Source organism: Eubalaena glacialis, chromosome 4 (assembly GCF_028564815.1).
Source record: "Eubalaena glacialis isolate mEubGla1 chromosome 4, mEubGla1.1.hap2.+ XY, whole genome shotgun sequence".
NCBI classification, from domain to species: domain Eukaryota; kingdom Metazoa; phylum Chordata; class Mammalia; order Artiodactyla; family Balaenidae; genus Eubalaena; species Eubalaena glacialis.
The window spans coordinates 153,148,954-153,166,390 of NC_083719.1; the positions used below are offsets into that span (position 1 = coordinate 153,148,954).

At 38.7% G+C, this 17,437-nt stretch overlaps 1 protein-coding gene and 1 pseudogene across 2 annotated transcripts in view; one reads left to right on the forward strand and one right to left on the reverse strand.

The window, feature by feature from the left end:
* Positions 1 to 17,437, reverse strand: part of UBTD2 (ubiquitin domain containing 2) — a 57,935-nt gene that overhangs the window by 13,169 nt on the left and 27,329 nt on the right. For both annotated transcript variants that reach the window (XM_061188472.1, XM_061188471.1), the window contains exon 2: positions 2,123 to 2,359. In XM_061188472.1, coding sequence (XP_061044455.1) covers positions 2,123 to 2,297 — 175 coding nt within the window. In that variant the 5' untranslated portion in view covers positions 2,298 to 2,359. The remainder of the gene's footprint in view (positions 1 to 2,122; positions 2,360 to 17,437) is intronic.
* Positions 1,166 to 1,223, forward strand: LOC133091641 (U5 spliceosomal RNA; annotated as a pseudogene).

Consider the following 17,437-nt stretch of genomic DNA (forward strand, 5'->3'; position numbering starts at 1 on the left):
AAACTGATGGTGAGTTAGAGTACCTGATGAAATATAATTCAAAAGTCCACCCAAGAAACATTATTGATAAGTTTCAGATATGAACAAGGGAAATCAAGGGTACCAATGACAATAATACTAATACACATAAAGTTATTACAGAGCTTTCAAAGAGGAAAGCTTGAGGAAAGTCAATTTGATTCTTTCATGCTAAAGCAGAAAATATTCCTTAAACATAGAGGGGACAAGTAGAGGCTCATCCAATATTCTCAAATTTCCAAGAATAATTCTCCCCAGTCTGTTGGTTGGTGGGGCTGCCAGGATCATTACTTTGCTGTTCACACAGATAAGCAGAAATGAGGGACTTGAGTTTTTAGAGATCTGAGCGCATTTCTAATAGGATATGCGTAGGTCCCTACCTTAAATGTAACAGAGCTGTTATGCCTCCATGAACTTGTAAACAAGGCCATAATGTACAGAACAAAATTAGATTTTCCCATAGGTAACTATGACAGCTACAAAGTAAGGAAGTCAAAGTTCCAAGGTTCTGGGCCTTGGGTTCCTAAGTAAAGACAATTGCAGATAAACGCCACCCCCACCCCACTCGCGGGCCTGTACAGATACCAATCTATTCTGCTTTTAAAATATAGGATGTAAGCAGTAAAAAGAGACGGATGATAAAACTAACTGTAAAGGAAGGCCCTTCCCTTTATATTATATAAAGGTAGTATTTGAAGACAAATTATAGAACTAAGAAAGGTAATGGAACAAGGTGATGTCCACTCCAGTCATGTAAGAGGTAAAGAATTCAGAGACTATCCATGAAAATGGGACTAAAGAGTCATACTAAAACTGCATTCTATTATAAATTTTTCAAATGTAGGACGGATCATTTTTACACCTCCATAGAAAAAGTGATCTATATACAGTGGGTGCTCAATGTTATTAACCCAAGCCCATCCTAATAAGGTTTTATTAATAAAGAACAGGACAGCTATGGAATATATATTTTTAAGTTTCTTGGAAGCACAATTAATTCAGAAAATTAATGGAGATTTGGAAAACTGGGAAGGATACTAAGTTAAATATCTTTTATTTGACAAAGAGTCAAAGCAGATGATTAAACAGTGAAAATCACTGTTCCTCTGAAAATGTAGACAAAGTAAGATACTGATCGATACTCACGTTTCTCTTCAGATCGTATGAATCTTTCGCCTTTTACTAAAAATTCCCGTGGGGGGAAAAAGAAAGGAAAGAAGAAAAGAAAAAAAAAAGGAAGATACTGCAAACAAAACAATGAAAGTATAATAATAAATAGTAAACTATGCAACGAAATATAGGATTATATCGGGCCTAAAGAGACAACTTAGAGAAATATAAACTTGAAAAACTGAAAAGTCAATTTATAAATATAGTAATCAACATAAGAATATACTGTAAAATTAACATCTAAATCTTAGTATAGCATGAAACTTTTTTGTTTCTAATCAAGGAGACTAAACATGAGGATATGCATGAGTCCAGCATACATGTGTCCCTGGAAACATTCAAAGCTTATGGTGGTCCCTAGAGTCACATTCCTAAGCAAAGGAGAGAGGTTTCTAATAAAGCTCAGGGATACAGTCATAGAAAACTGTCCTTAAGAATATGTGAGACTCACTTCTAAGTTTAGGTTTGCTCATTATGTTAAAAACAGGCTTAATGAGAAAGGATAATGACTAAAGGTGTGTCCACTGAGTCTCCATGGCTTCTGAGATCTAAATTTGAGACTACCTCTCTAGTGCTAGCAGGAAACCAGTGCACTAGAAGCTCTAGAAGACTGGGGCAGGGAAAGGCCTTGATGGAGAACTAGATTAGACGGAAGTTAGAAAATACAGGTTTATCAAGTGTTCTCTTTCTTGATATTAAAAAATACACACACACACACACACACACACACACACACAGAGTAAACCTATCTCCAGCTAAAAGATATACAAGAAGTAAAGAGGAATGTTCCTCTTTGCTACATAAAAAAAAAAAAAAAAAAAAAAAAAAATTAGAATAATGCATAGCAGGAAAATGAACACTTCCCATTTGGTTTCTTGCCATTAGAAAGGAGCTGATGATGTCCCGCTTTGTCCTTGACAACAACCAAACCTACCATGTGGTAACGTTATGTTCGCACCATCAATGATTGCCTGTGCCAGTTCATGATCATTGCTTTCAAAAGCATGTGCTGCAGCCTTCAAGGCATCCCAAATCTCTTTACGGCCTTCAAAAGCTGGTGCAGTATCCCAAAATTCATCTCTCTTGCTGCGCAGTTGTCCATCTGTCATGGGATAATCGCTTTTCCATTTGGGTTTCTCCTTTTTCAAAGGCTGGTTACGACCTAAAGCGACTGAGAAGAAAAATAAAAGGCTGACATCAAAACCAAAATTTATAAAAGATGTTTTAATAGCTATCTGGTCATTCTTCTTTGGTTCTTTCATCAAAATTATAGCTGGAAGTTGGCCCACTAGCTAACTCTTGCATTCTGAATTCCCCTAACCTATTTTATTTTAGATCTACAAGAGCAAATGGAGACATTAGGGGGCTCTACCCAAATCTTCCAGTGACAAGTTAGTAGCTCTTTTCCATTCAGTCTGCCTTCTCCAAAGGAGAATTTTTTAAATTACCGAGAAAAATCGTAATAAGTGTTCCATCAGACAGCAGTGGCAGAATTTAAAAAGAGTCAAAGGATAGCATAAAAGAGAGGTGAGATACTAGGAGAAACCAAATGGCGTATGTTCAAGGGTCCTTGAATCTCAGGACCCTTGAACATATGAAGCCGGAAAGCAGGAACTGAGAAATCTCAAAGAGGGAAAAGACTACTTTGTGGGATCCAAAGGAATAACAGCCAAACCACCAGATCCACAAGGAAACCTGATCATAGAAAAGCTTCCTCTAGCACCCTGTTCTGGACATGAGTCTAAGAACTGTGAATATCTTTCTCTGAAACTCAAATATAGGAGCTAATTTAGAAAGGGATGAGGGAGAGAGGTAGTGCTTTACTCTTTGGAGGGACCAGGATTGGAACAGGCGATCCTTGATACTGGGCCAAAGGAGAAGTGCCCAAACACAAGGAGAAGAACTACAACACCCTACTCTAGTTTTAATCCAAGAGGAGAAGAAAAAAGAGGGTAAGAGTCCACTCCTTTTTTGCTCTAAGTGGCAGCATGGCTCCTTAGAGAATGTAGAAGTAGTGCTATAACGAGTCTGATGCAGCTTCTTTGCACCCAGATACTTACCTGGCATATGATCACTGATTTCATACTGACATACAGAGACATTCTTATCTTACACAGAGCCATAGATAAGAAATTGTTAAACAGATGGAAGAACAGGTAAAAAGAAAACTGAAGCTCCATGGAGTGTTGGGTAAGAGTGGGTGTGAAATAAATGACAGAGTGGGTAGGAGGGAGAGGGTGTATGTCAAAATTCAATGTTCTATATTTAATTGCAGGAAGAATACTAATTTAAAAGAAATTACTCTCAAAATGGTTCTAAAGAATCCCTGAAATCAACCACTCCCTCACTGGCCCAGGGCCAGATGAAATTTGGGTTACTCATAACAGAAATAAAACAAAATAACTCTAGCCCCTAGGCAATCTCTACATCCTATACCAGGCTATATTTCAAGATGACGGGACCAATTCATGCTGCAAAGTGTATCTGGTTTGACACTTGGAGTAAACCATGCTCTCTTCACCCAATCTGGCCACCTTATTTCAAGGCAGCACATCAGGTCTCATCCCCTCACCTTCAGAACACCCAAAGGTGTTCAGAATATGTCAGATAATCACATTCCACCCCCTACTGATTCCACTAACAAGGTAAAATTAAAGGTGAATTTTATTTTCTGCTACATTAACCTTTAGATGAGTCAGAAACAGTTTAAAGACAACATTCACTATTAGTTTACTGAGTAGGGAGTGGAAGATAAGACATCACAAGTGTATACCTATTTGAATAGGTATCTAATTCAATACTCAAATAAATACCTATTTGAATAAAATTTCATGTCTACTTGAATAGTTCCAGAGAACTGTCTAATGTCATATGTATTAAATGTACGAGAGAGAAAGTTGATATAATTCTGCCATTGTGGAAGAATCGCAACGCAAAGGCAAAGACAACAACAAAACCTCCACGATCTCGGTACTTAAGCAAAGGAAACTGAAAGGCCCTCAAAGAGAAGAACCCAACAGAAAAACTAGCTCACAGTAAAGGTAGAAAATACTTTGGAAAAAGTAAAAGCACCTTCCTTATAAATATGACAGCTTTATTTTATCTCCCCCCATCTGTAGAAGGCATAAGAATAAAGTCAAATAAAAAGTATAGATGGGACTTCCCTGGTGGCACAGTGCTTAAGAATCTGCCTGCCAATGCAGGGGACACGGGTTCGAGCCCTGGTCCGGGAAGATCCCAAGTGCCGCGGAGCAACTAAGCCTGTGCGCCACAACTGCTGAGCCTGCGCTCTAGAGCCCGCGAGTCACAACTACTGAGCCCGCGTGCCACAACTACTGAAGTCCGTGCGCCTAGAGCCCGTGCTCCGCAACAAGAGAAGCCACCGCAATAAGAAGCCCGTGCACCACAACGAAGAGTAGCCCCCGCTCGCCGCAACTAGAGAAAGCCCGCACGCAGCAACGAAGACCCAATGCAGCCAAAACTAAATAAATAAATTAAAAAAAAAAAAAAAAGTACAGATGATACATTATGCTGCTTAGGGATAATCATTACTGTAAATGCATTTTCAAATCTGTATGCTGCCAACAGTTCCAAAGTAATTACTTTGTGTAAAAGTAAATAAGACAAAATGAATGCTTGTGACATGTAAGTAAAGCTTACTTTTACTTCCGCCTAGGTCTCTGCTTTCCCTATATCACAAACATATGTAATGGAGAATATCTGCCTATCAAATGTCCACTATAAAAATACTTAAGTCTTGGGAATTCCCTGGCTGCACATTGGTTAGGACTCCGTGCTCCCAATGCAGGGAGCCCGGGTTCGAGCCCTGGTCAGGGAACTAGATCCCACATGCATGCCACAACTAAGGAGCCCATGTGCCGCAGCTAAAATCCAGCACAACCAAATAAATACATAAATATTTTTAAAAAATACTTAAATCTTTGCAACATAAAATATTATTTTAGTGAAACCACTGAGCAGTACAGAATTTTCACTACAAAATATGAGGTTAAAAGTTTCATGTTAAACTAAATGTGGTTTATTGTCTAAGTTACTTTTGTTAAATAAACTAACTGGGGAAAAAAATGAAAATTTAGCAAAAGCATTTAAACTATCATCCTGAAATATTTATCTTCATGAAAACATTTAGGGTTGTTATGACGATTTAATAAATTAACACTGTATAGCACTTACAATAATGATAGATATATAATAAAACTACAAATAAGTGCTTGTTAAATAAAAATAACTTTGGAAGTATATATGAATTTTTAAATCTTCAAACATTTTTGCAAAAATATACAGACTAAGTCTTTTTTCTTTCCATGATTTCTGAACAGAACCTGACATTCTGAGACCATAAAACAAAGTACCTTCCTTAACTTAAAAAAGAACTGTTCTATGATTATCATGTACTTCCTGTGAATTTATCAGTGTACATTTTTTAGGAATTTGCTCACCAGATCTGTGCTTTGATTTTAGGTGATATCACAAACCTGTATTTCTAAAATACTTATAACACAGAAATCGGCCTAGCAGGTAAGTAGCTATGTCTGCACCAACTCAATCATTTTCAATTATTATGAAATAAGTCATAAAATATATATACTCAATTGGATTACATTTTATGCTCTGACAATTTCGAATTTATCCGTTTCACACATCTTCTGACTCCTGATACCAAGAGAGAGATGTTCAGTATCAATCATACTATCTGGAACTAACTACTATGCTCTAACAATAAATTTAAAGACAGGAAACAGGGACTTCCCTGGTGGTCCAATGGTTAAGATGCCACCCTTCCAATGCAGGGGGCGTGGGTTTGAACCCTGGTCTAGGAACTAAGATCCCACACGCCATGTGGTGTGGGCAAAAAAAGAAAGACAGGAAACAGTTCTTATTCCACAAATTTGTTTCTATATCTTTAAATTATAGGCATCCACCCATACTAAGTTTAATTCCATGGTTTAACATACAAGAAACAAAAGATTAATAAAGAAATTAATTTTTTTTAAAAAATCTAAGTTATTTCAGAAAACACCCTTTTTTCCCTATCAATACACATTTACTTTCAAAACTTTGCCAAAAACTCACCCTCTCAGAAGCCTCTTGACCACATTCATCTACTCCTTATCTTCTCTTTCCTTGTAACCTTTCAACATTTCTTCCCAAAGATGTGACAAATAAATAGATCTAACATGTAAAAACCCCAAGAAACATTTGCTTCTCAGAGCTAAATATCGATAAGAAACACAATCTTAAATATTTTTACTCCACAACTGAATGCATTTTGCAACTCATTTTGACATTTTATTGGTAAAAAACAATGATCTCCGAAGTGAAGTATGTTTGTAATTGTTTTCCTGCTTTTGGTTCCTCTTTTGAAAACTGATTTAATATTGGGACTCCTCAAATGAAGGAAGGAGAGGCCATTAATGCACAGGTACTGTAGATATCGAGATATGACTCAAGAAATAATAGCTTTAACAGACTGAAAACTCCAAGAGTTTTCCTAACACAACATTCAGGGGAAAAAAACTGAATATCTAAAAAGATCACAATCAAAGGGAAAAATGTTGTTCAGAAGAATTCTGAAGACTTTAAAGAAACACGGTATAGGACTGGGATAATGCGCCTATTTTAGATTGATTAGAGTCTTAACATCGTGAACATGAAAGGGAAATTTTTGTGTCACTTCAAGAGTTAAGAATAGATCCTACAGAACCCTTCTGTAACAGATTGTGCTAGCCTAAAAGGATAGTTGTAAAATATTTCATTCTCACGTAAATTTAGAATACACTATATATACACATACGCACACATATATTCCCTAAGGCAACTAACTGCCAAAATAAAAACAGGGATATGGGGCTTAAAATGCCTAAAGTACGAGCATCAACATGCCAACAGTCAATACCAAACCCATATCTGCTCTACTGTCTGAGAATTTAGAGGTGGAAGAGACCTTAGATGGTATGAGCAACCTTACTATTTGACAGAAGACCTAACGAGAATAAATGACTTGCTCAAGGTCAAAAAGAGCCAAGACTAGAACCCAGATGACTAGATTCAAAGGCCAGAGCTCTCTTTTCATTATAGCACTGCATGTCTTACCAGAGCTGAGAAGTGTGTTTTCTTGTACAAACCAAATCAATTATGAAGGTTCACTCAAAATAAAGCATGTGTTGAGCTGTTTTTCTAGTATCACTCATCCATCTTTCACGGGCTTCATTATGACCATGGAATGTCTCGGGTAGGACAAAGGAAAAACTAACCAAGCAGCACCAGCTCCCCAACTCCATCCAATTTACCACCTAATTCATTTCTTTGGAGATATGCTCACCGAAGAAGAATCGTATAAGGAAAGAGGTAATGCAGTTCTGGTCTGTCAGCTTCAACTTACAAAGTACTCAGCATCTATACCACATTAGGCACTAAAGATCACATGTATGCATAGTTACTTAAGTAACTTAGATACATCATTTTTTAATGCTACAATTTTATAATAAATAGAAATGAGAACTTTGATTATACTTCTACCCTAAAGTTTATAAAAATTAAGCAACTAGAGCATAATTTTAAAGGCATATATAATAATTTCTAATGTTGTTTGAGCTACCTTTATTGAGGGGGAAAAAAAAATCAACATAATGACCTCATATCGACTTCCTGGCCCTGTTTCTCAGAGTATAAGTCTACTTACCAATGGTCTGAGCATACAAACAGGCAACAGGAAAGCCTAACTGCAACATAATGTTTCAAAGACTTTTTTAATGGATGAGCCTTATTAGAAATGTTACAAAAACATACAATTAAATCACACACACAAAACAACTTTATTAAAAAGGGCAACATTACATAAAATTGGGACTAAGAATATGGTCACCTAACACCAGCACACTGTACCTTTTAAGTAATACCTTAAACTTTCAGATGGTTCATTCTACTGGGGGGTAGGGAGGTGGGGAATGGCTTTATCCAGCATTACATTCTTTGGAATGCAGGGGCCTTTTCTTCTCTAAATTTATGGGCAGTTTGGGGGAGGGAAGCACACACAAGTCAAGGATGCCCACAATTTCCACTACTATCTAACACTGTGTTGAAAGTACTAGCCAGCACAAGCAGACAGAACAAAACAATTAGAAGTGTAAGAACCAGAAAGGAAGAAAACCATCTCTAACTGCAAATGATATGATGGTATGACTGGAAAATACAAGAAAATCAGTGCTAAAAATTAACATAGTAACAGGATATAAAATGTAGGCCTTCTTATATACATAAACTAACTACCCAGCGAGAAGATGCAATGGATGAAAAGGTCCTGTTTATAATAGAAACATAGGGACTTCCCTGGTGGCGCAGTGGTTGAGAATCTGCCTGCCAATGCAGGGGACACGGGTACGAGCCCTGGTCTGGGAAGATCCCACATGCCGCGGAGCAACTAGGCCCGTGAGCCACAACTACTGAGCCTGCGTGTCTGGAGCCTATGCTCCACAACAAGAGAGGCCACGACAGTGAGAGGTCCGCGCACCACGATGAAGAGTGGCCTCCGCTCACCGCAACTAGAGAAAGCCCTCGCACAGAAACGAAGACCCAACACAGCCAAAAATAAATAAATAAATACAATAGAAACATAAAAGATATAATACTCGGAATGCAACAACTCAGGAAAACTTTTTTAAAACCCCTGAAAGATGCAAAAGTAGACTTGAACAAAATGAAGACATCTCTTGTACTTGGACTTCGACATTATAAAAATGTCAATCCTTCTAAAGTTAACACCTACATTTAACATGATTCCAGTGAAAATAATTTTTTCAAAACTTTTTCTCATGCTAGATGAGTTGATACTAAAATACACATGCGGGACTTCCCTGGTGGTGCAATAGTTAAGAATCCGCCTGCCAATGCAAGGGACACGGGTGCGATCCCTGGTCCAGGAAGATCCCACATGCCGTGGAGCAACTAAGCCTGTGCGCCACAACTACTGAGCCTGCGCTCTAGAGCCTGCGAGCCACAACTACTGAGCCTACGTGCCACAACTACTGAAGCCCGTGCACCTAGAGCCCGTGCTCCACAACAAAGAGAAGTCACCGCAGTGAGAAGCCCATGCACCACATTGAAGAGTAGCCCCCCCTCTTGCTGCAACCAGAGAAAGCCCGCGTGCAGCAACAAAGACCCAACACACACAAAAATAATTAATTAATTAATTAATTAAAAGAAAGAAATCAACCTAACTGTATACCAAGTGTTAAAATTACTATACAAAAAAAAAAATAATGATTTCAAGTTAATTTTGAACATGATACTCTGACTACATCTTTAGTGGGATAAATTCTAAGGAAGAAAAAACATACTACAAAGACATCTTAAACTTTACTCTGCATGTTAAAATACTAAGAATTCATGTACAATACTAATTACTATAATTCTAAAACATTTGATGTTTACTGTAGGATAAAGCAAGTAAGGAACTACATTAACATCAATAGAAACCAAGATCTTTTTATGAAAGGGAAGAAAAAATTAAATATAAAATATAAAATAAAAAGACAGGAAAACAGATTTTGAATTGGAAATAGCAATAGGAACTTGTAATCTAATGATAAAAAGTATTTTATAGCTCTGTTGACTAAAAGGGCTTAGAAAGAACAACAACCCAGTAGCACTGAGCATACCTAGCTCCCAGATCTTAGTTTTAAACACCTTTCCCCACTGAAAAGGTCCTAGGGCTATTCAGAGAAACGGCTATTTCTAAAATCAGAGCTGGGAAAATTCAAAGCAAGGCTGGAACATCTGGTTGTGCCAAGAAAGCAAGAAAGTGCTCAAAAGACTAATATTAATGAGATCACTTCAAAGGCACAAAGGAGTCAGTTTGAAGGAGACGTCTGCATCAGTTTTGCAGCATCAAAAATAATGACTGAAATGGACTTTAAAATACTGAATAAATAAAAATTCGTAAATCACTACTAATACTAAAAGGGAAAAATAGGGCTTCCCTGGTGGCACAGTGGTTAAGAATCTGCCCGCTAATGCAGGGGACGTGGGTTTGAGCCCTGGTCCAGGAAGATCCCACATGCTGCGGAGCAACTAAGCCCATGCACCACAGCTACTGAGTCTGCGCTCTAGAGCCCACGAGCCACAACTAGTGAGCCCGCGTGCCACAACTACTGAAGCCCGCGCGCCTAGAGCCCATACTCTGCAACAGGGGAAGCCACCCAACGAGAAGCCCGTGCACCGCAACGTAGAGTAGCCCCCGCTCACCACAACTAGAGAAAGCCCGCGTGCAGCAACGAAGACCCAATGCAGCCAAAAATAAATAAAATTAAATAAATAAAAAATTTTAAAATAAATAAAAGGGAAAAATAAGAGAAGAAAGGCTCTTTCTTACTGACAAATGCTGGTAATAAACAAAGAAAAGAATGACATATTTAAAAGAATCATTTTTTAGAACCCCATAACTGATTCAGGTAAGGATTATCAATAAATATACTAAAGCATCATGGGTAACAGGACACGTAGGGTGTCAGAGGATCACCCCAAAATATTGTGAACTGCTAAGGAGAAATTACACTGTAGATACCTGACATTCATTACCTTAACCAAGTGACCAAACTTAGTCTCCTGATGTGCTGCAATATGAAGTAAACAAAACAAAGATGAAGTGTTCTTACCCAAAATGTTTAACTTGACTCTAATTAAACTTCTAAACCTAACTTCTCATTTATAGGAAATACAAAGACTAAAGGAAAAAGTTATAACATTTTCAGACATTGCCAAACATCCCCTGGAGGGCAAAACTGTCCCCAGTTGAGAAACACTGGTCTACACCAAATGAGACAAAATATGAACTTTGGTTGGAACCTGGTATGGAAAAAAGTTATAAAAGATAATCTGGGACAACTAGATAAATCTAAATAAGAATAGATAATAGATGTCATTAAGAAATTACTTTAAAATTTTCCTAGGGGAATTCCCTGGTGGCGCAGTGCTTAAGAATCCGCCTGCCAATGCAGGGGACATGGGTTCGAGCCCTGGTCCGGAAAGATCCCACATGCCACGGAGCAACTAAGCCCACGCGCCACAACTACTGAGCCTGCGCTCTAGAGCCCACGAGCCACAACTACTGAGCCCACATGCCTACAGCCCGCGTTCCGGAACAAGAGAAGCCACCACAATGAGAAGCCTGAGCACCGCAACGAAGAGTAGCCCCCGCTCGCCAAGTAGAGAAAGCCCGCGTGCAGCAACAAAGATCCAACGCAGCCAAAATAAATAAAGAAAATATTTTTTTAATAAATAAATAAGTAAAACGTACAATTTAAAAATATATATATAAAATTTTCCTAGGTATGAAAAAGTATTGTAATGACACAGCAAAATAGCCTTATTCATAAAGTAGAGGCATGCTGAAATTTTTAGAAGTGTTACGATGTCTACAACTTTCATTGGTTCAGCTGTTAAAATGGGGAGTGTGCCTGTATATATACAAAACATACATATACACACATACAAAAGAGAGAAAAAATGTGAATACAGCAAAACGTTGGCTACAAATTTACATGGGAAGTACATGTGTACTCATTTACCATTATGTTTACACAACTGTTGAAGCTCCCCATATTTGATTTTAATAAAAGATAAAGGAATTATACATTTAAGATACAAAGCATATAATTCAGAAGCTGAATCCTTGCTACTCAAACTCCCAGTTTCAGAGTCCTCTTTAGGTATGGCTTTTAGGCACATACCTAATCCTCATATATCCCCATGTGCGGATTCCAACGCCAATCCTGAGCATTGAAGCTTGTTGGGACCATCTACAATTTAGAACACAACAACTGAAGGGAGATCTGGAAAACTCAAAACAAAAGCAACAGAAGTACTGAACAGTTATTACTTAAACTCTCATCTGTGGGATAGTGCTTATTTGGAACAAAGAGTTAATAAATCAGCAATAACATTTTAAAAGAACATTAAATAATGAAAAAACACCCAATTTTGGGCTTCCCTGGTGGTGCAGGGGTTAAGAATCTGCCTGCCAATGCAGGGGACACGGGTTCAAGCCCCAGGCCGGGAAGATCCCACATGCCGCAGAGCAGCTAAGCCTGTGCGCCACAACTACTGAAGCCCGTGTGCCTAGAGCCCGTGCTCCGCAACAAGAGAAGCCACTGCAATGAGAAGCCTGCGCACCACAAGAAAGAGTAGCCCCCACTCGCAGCAACTAGAGAAAGCCCATGCACTGCAACGAAGACCCAACACAGCCATAAATAAATAAATAAATAAATAAATAAATTAGAATTAAAAAAAAAAAAAGGCCAATTTACCAAGAAGATATAACAATCATAAATGTGTATGCACCTAACAATAGGGTTTCAAAGTGCATGAAGCAAAAACTGATTGACTTAAAGGAGAAATAGACCATCCTACAATTATACTTAAATACGTTAAATTCTTCTATGAGTAACTCATAGAACAAGAAGCCAGAAAATCAGCAAGAATACAGAAGACCTGAACATTATCAACAAACTTGACTTAAATGACACTGATAGAACACCCCACCCAACAAAAAGAGAACATACATTCTTACCAAGTGCATATACAGGGCCATTCACCAAGATAGATTATACAAACCTTAAAAGAAGTCATACAAAGTATGCTCTACAACCATAATTAAATTAAATTAGGAATTAATAACATAAAGATACATGGAAAATCCCCAAATAACTATAAATTAAATAATACACATATAAATAAGTCATGAGTCAAAGGGAAATTAGAAAATAACTTGAATGGAATGAAAATGAAAATACAATATATCAAAACTCTAGGATGGACTTCCTTGGTGGCGCAGTGGTTACGAATCTGCCTGCCAATGCAGGGGACACGGGTTCGAGGCCTGGTCCAGGAAGATCCCACATGCTGCGGAGCAGCTAAGCCCATGCGCCACAGCTACTGAACTTGTGCTGTAGAGCCCACGAGCCACAACTACTGAGCCCGCATGCCACAACTACTGAAGCCCGCGTGCCTAGAGCCCGTGCTCCGCAACAAGAGAAGCCACCGCAGTGAGAAGCCCGCGCACCACAACAAAGAGTAGCCCCCACTCGCTGCAACTAGAGAAAGCCCGTGCACAGCAATGAAGACCCAACGCAGCCAAAAATATATAAATAAATAATTTTTTAAAAAAGAAGGAAAAAACCTCTAGGATGCTGCTAAAAAACACTGCTCAGACAAAAACTTATAGCATTAAAATGCTTCTATTAGAAAAGTCTCAAATCAATAAAGCAGGCTTCTACCTTAAGACTAAAAGAACAAATTAAACTCAAAGTAACCTTAAGAAAGAAAATAATAAAGAGCAGAAACCAAAGAAATTGAAAACAGAAAAATCATAAAAGCAAAAGCTGATTCTTTAAAAATACCTAACTGATAAATCTCTACCTAGACTGATCAAGAAAAAAAGAAGACAAGTACTACCAATATCAGGAATGAAAGAGGTAATATCACTATAGACCCAACAGACACTAAAGGGATAACAAAGGAATATCTATCTATTCACGAAGAAAACGATAACTTGACTAGCTCTGTATATACTAGCTGTCTATATACTAAAGACATTGCATTGTTGCAACAAAGAAAACTCCAAGTCCAAATGGTTTCATTACTGAATTCTATCAACATACAAGGAAGAGATAATACTAATTACTCACAATCAGTTTCAGAAAACAAAAGAGAATGGAACACTAAGTCAATTTATGAGGCCATGACTGAACTGATAACAACACCAGACAAATATAAGAAAGCTATCAACAAATATGCCTCATAAACATAGATGCAGAGATGACTTAAAGACCTTATCAATCATATAAGAACTGAAAGAATTCATCACCTACTTACCTGCACCACAGGAAATATTAGAAGCCCTTTGGGGACTTCCCTGGTGGCGCAGTGGTTAAGAATCCGCCTGCCAATGCAGGGGACATGGGTTCAATCCCTGGTCCGGGAAGATCCCACATGCCACGGAGCAACTAAGCCTGTGCGCCACAACTACTGAGCCTGCGCTCTAGAGCCTGTGAGCCACAACTACTGAGCCTGCATGCCACAACTACTGAAGCCCGCGTGCCTAGAGCCCGTGCTCTGCAACAAGAGAAGCCACTGCAGTGAGAAGCACATGCACCGCAACGAAGAGCAGCCCCCGCTCGCCACAACTAGAGAAAGCCCATGCACAGCAACAAAGATCCAACGCAGTCAAAAATTTTTTTTAAAAAATCCTTTGGGCAGAAATAAAATGATAACAGATGGAAATATGAATCTACATAAAGGAATGGGGAGCACCAGAAATGGATAACTACATGAATAAAAACATTATTATTCATATCGCCTTAAAAAAATATTGGGTTGGCCAAAAACTTTGTTCAGGTTTTTCCGTAAGATATTACAGAAAAACCTGAACTAACTTTTTGGCCGACCCAATAACTGAGTGATATCATCGGAAAAGGAAGAGTAAGGACTTCCAAAAATCTTCTCCTCCAGTAATGCAATGAGAACATTGGCAAAAACTCAAAATAAACTTCTTCAGTATTCTGGAAATTAACCAAAGACCTGCAACAATCCAGGGAACATTTATTCTTTCTTATTCAAGAAAAATAGCTGAATTTTGGTAAAAAAAAAAAACAAAACTGGGGCTTCCCTGGTGGCGCAGTGGTTGAGAATCTGCCTGCCAATGCAGGGGACACGGGTTCAAGCCCTGGTCTGGGAAGATCCCACATGCCGCAGAGCAACTAGGCCCGTGAGCCACAATTACTGAGCCTGCGCGTCTGGAGCTTGTGCTCCGCAACAAGAGAGGCCACGATAGTGAGAGGCCCGCGCACCGCGATTAAGAGTGGCCCCCGCTTGCCACAACTAGAGAAAGCCCTCACACAGAAACGAAGACCCAACACAGCCATAAATAAATAAATAAATAAATAAATAAATAAATAAATAAATAAATAAAAAACACATTTAAAAAAAAAAACTGTATGTGGTATTTAAGCATACCCTAGACCCATCCCCCTCTCCTCAGCTCCAGGGTAGCCTTGAAAACCAACAGATAGCAATACAATGAAAGCCACCAACTCAGCAGCCATAGGAAGGGTCAAAACAGGGTTGGTACTCTTTAAAAGCCCCATCTGCAGAGAACTGTCATTTTTTGGCCTATCTGAAAGTTCTTTAGAAAATACTACTCATAAGGCTTGTCCTTATTTGACCTGACTTAGAGATAACCCAGTATGAACAGCCTTTTCCTGGGGGCATTTGTCAAAAACAATCAGCAGCAATTGTTTAACACTGTACCTGCATGGGGCAATGAAAAATTTGGACCAAGAAGCTAATCAAAGCTGGAGAATGAGATGTCCAGGAAAAATGACATATTTCTGGGGATCTAAAAGGTTACACATATGCATATAACTGTGTACACACAGGGCCGTGCGTTCAGGAAAGACCTGAGAAGGTCCTACACTCTCACTTATGACTGAATATTGAGGCTCTGTGCACAAAAGAAGTAAGAGCTAAGGAAACTGCCTGAGTTTTGAAAGTAAGCCCTAATATGAACATAGGGCCACTCAGCAAAGAATAGGAGACTTACTCGTTCTAGGCTGTTAAGGAAATCTGTCCAATCATTAGCTTACCACTAAGCTAATTAAGCAGAGATTTCAGTGGCTACACCTAACAAAGAATATAAACTTTGCAGGATAAGTTCAGGAAAGTCAGTAAACAAAAAGCAACAACAATAACAAACCCTGAGGGAAAAGGGAGAATCTGATTTCCAGGGTTGCCATATATTAAATGTCTAGTTTTCAACCAAAAATTATGAGGCATGCAAACAAACAAGAAAGTATGGCCCACACATGGGAAAAAAGGCAGATAACAGAAACTGTCACTGAGGAAGCCCAAGCATTGGACTTATCAGCCAAAGATTTTAAATCAGCTATTTTAAATATGTTCAAAAACCTGAAGGAAATCATGTGTAAAGAACCAAAGCAATGAGAATTAAGTCTCAACAAAGATATGAAAATTAGTTTTTAAATTATGGAGTTGAAAAGTACAATAACAAATGAAAAATTCACTAGAAAGGCTCAATAGTATATTTGAGCAGGCAGAAGAAAGAATCAGTGAACTTGAAGATAGGTCAACTGACATGACCTTGTCTGAGGAACATAAAAGAAAAAACGAATGAAAGAAAATGAACAGCCTCAAGTGGGGCACTATCAAGATTACCAATATACACACAATGAGAGTCCTAGAAGAAGGGAGAGAAAGGGGTAGAAAGACTATTGGAAGAAATAATGGCTGAAAACTCATATTTCATGAAAAAGATCAATCTACACATGCAAGAAACTCAACAAACTCAGAGATCACCACCTAGACGCATCATAATTAAGCTGTCACAAGTCAAAGATAAAGAATCTTGAGGGACTTCCCTGGTGGTCCGGTGGGTAAGACTCTGCGCTCCCAATGCAGGGGGCCCAGTTCTATCACCGGTCGAGGAACTAGATCCCGCATGCATGCTGCAACTAAGAAGTCTGCATGCTGCAACTAAAGGTCCCACATGCTGCAATGAAGATCCCACATGCTGCAACTAAGACCCCACGTGCTGCAACTAAGACCTGGTGCAGCCAAAATAAATAAATAAATATTTTTTAAAAAACATTTAAAAAAAAGAATCTTGAAAGAACAAGAAGCAACTCATCACATACAAGCATCCTCAAAAAGTTTAACAACTGATTTCTTATCAGAAGCCATGGAGGACAGAAGGCATTGGGACAACATACTGAAAGTAATGAAAGGAAGAGTGTGTCAACCAAGAATTCTACATCCAGGAAAAAATATCCTTTGAAAATTAAAGAGAAAATAAAACATTCCCAGGTTAGCAAAAACTGAAAGGATTTGTTGGCAGCAGACCAGCTCTGCAAAAAATACAACAGGGAGTCTTCAGGCTGAAATAAAGGATACTAGACAGTAACTTGAATACACATTAAGAAATAAAGACAAGGAATCCCCTGGCAGTCCAGTGGTTAGGGTTTCACACTTCCACTGCAGGGGGCACAGGTTTGATCCTTGGTCGAGGAACTAAAATTCCACATGCCACACAGAGAGAGGGAGGGAGGGAGGGAGAGAGAGAGGGAGGGAGGGAGGGAGAGAGGGAGGGAGGGAGGGAGAGAGGGAGGGAGGGAGGGAGAGAGGGAGAGAGGGAGGGAGGGAGGGAGAGAGGGAGGGA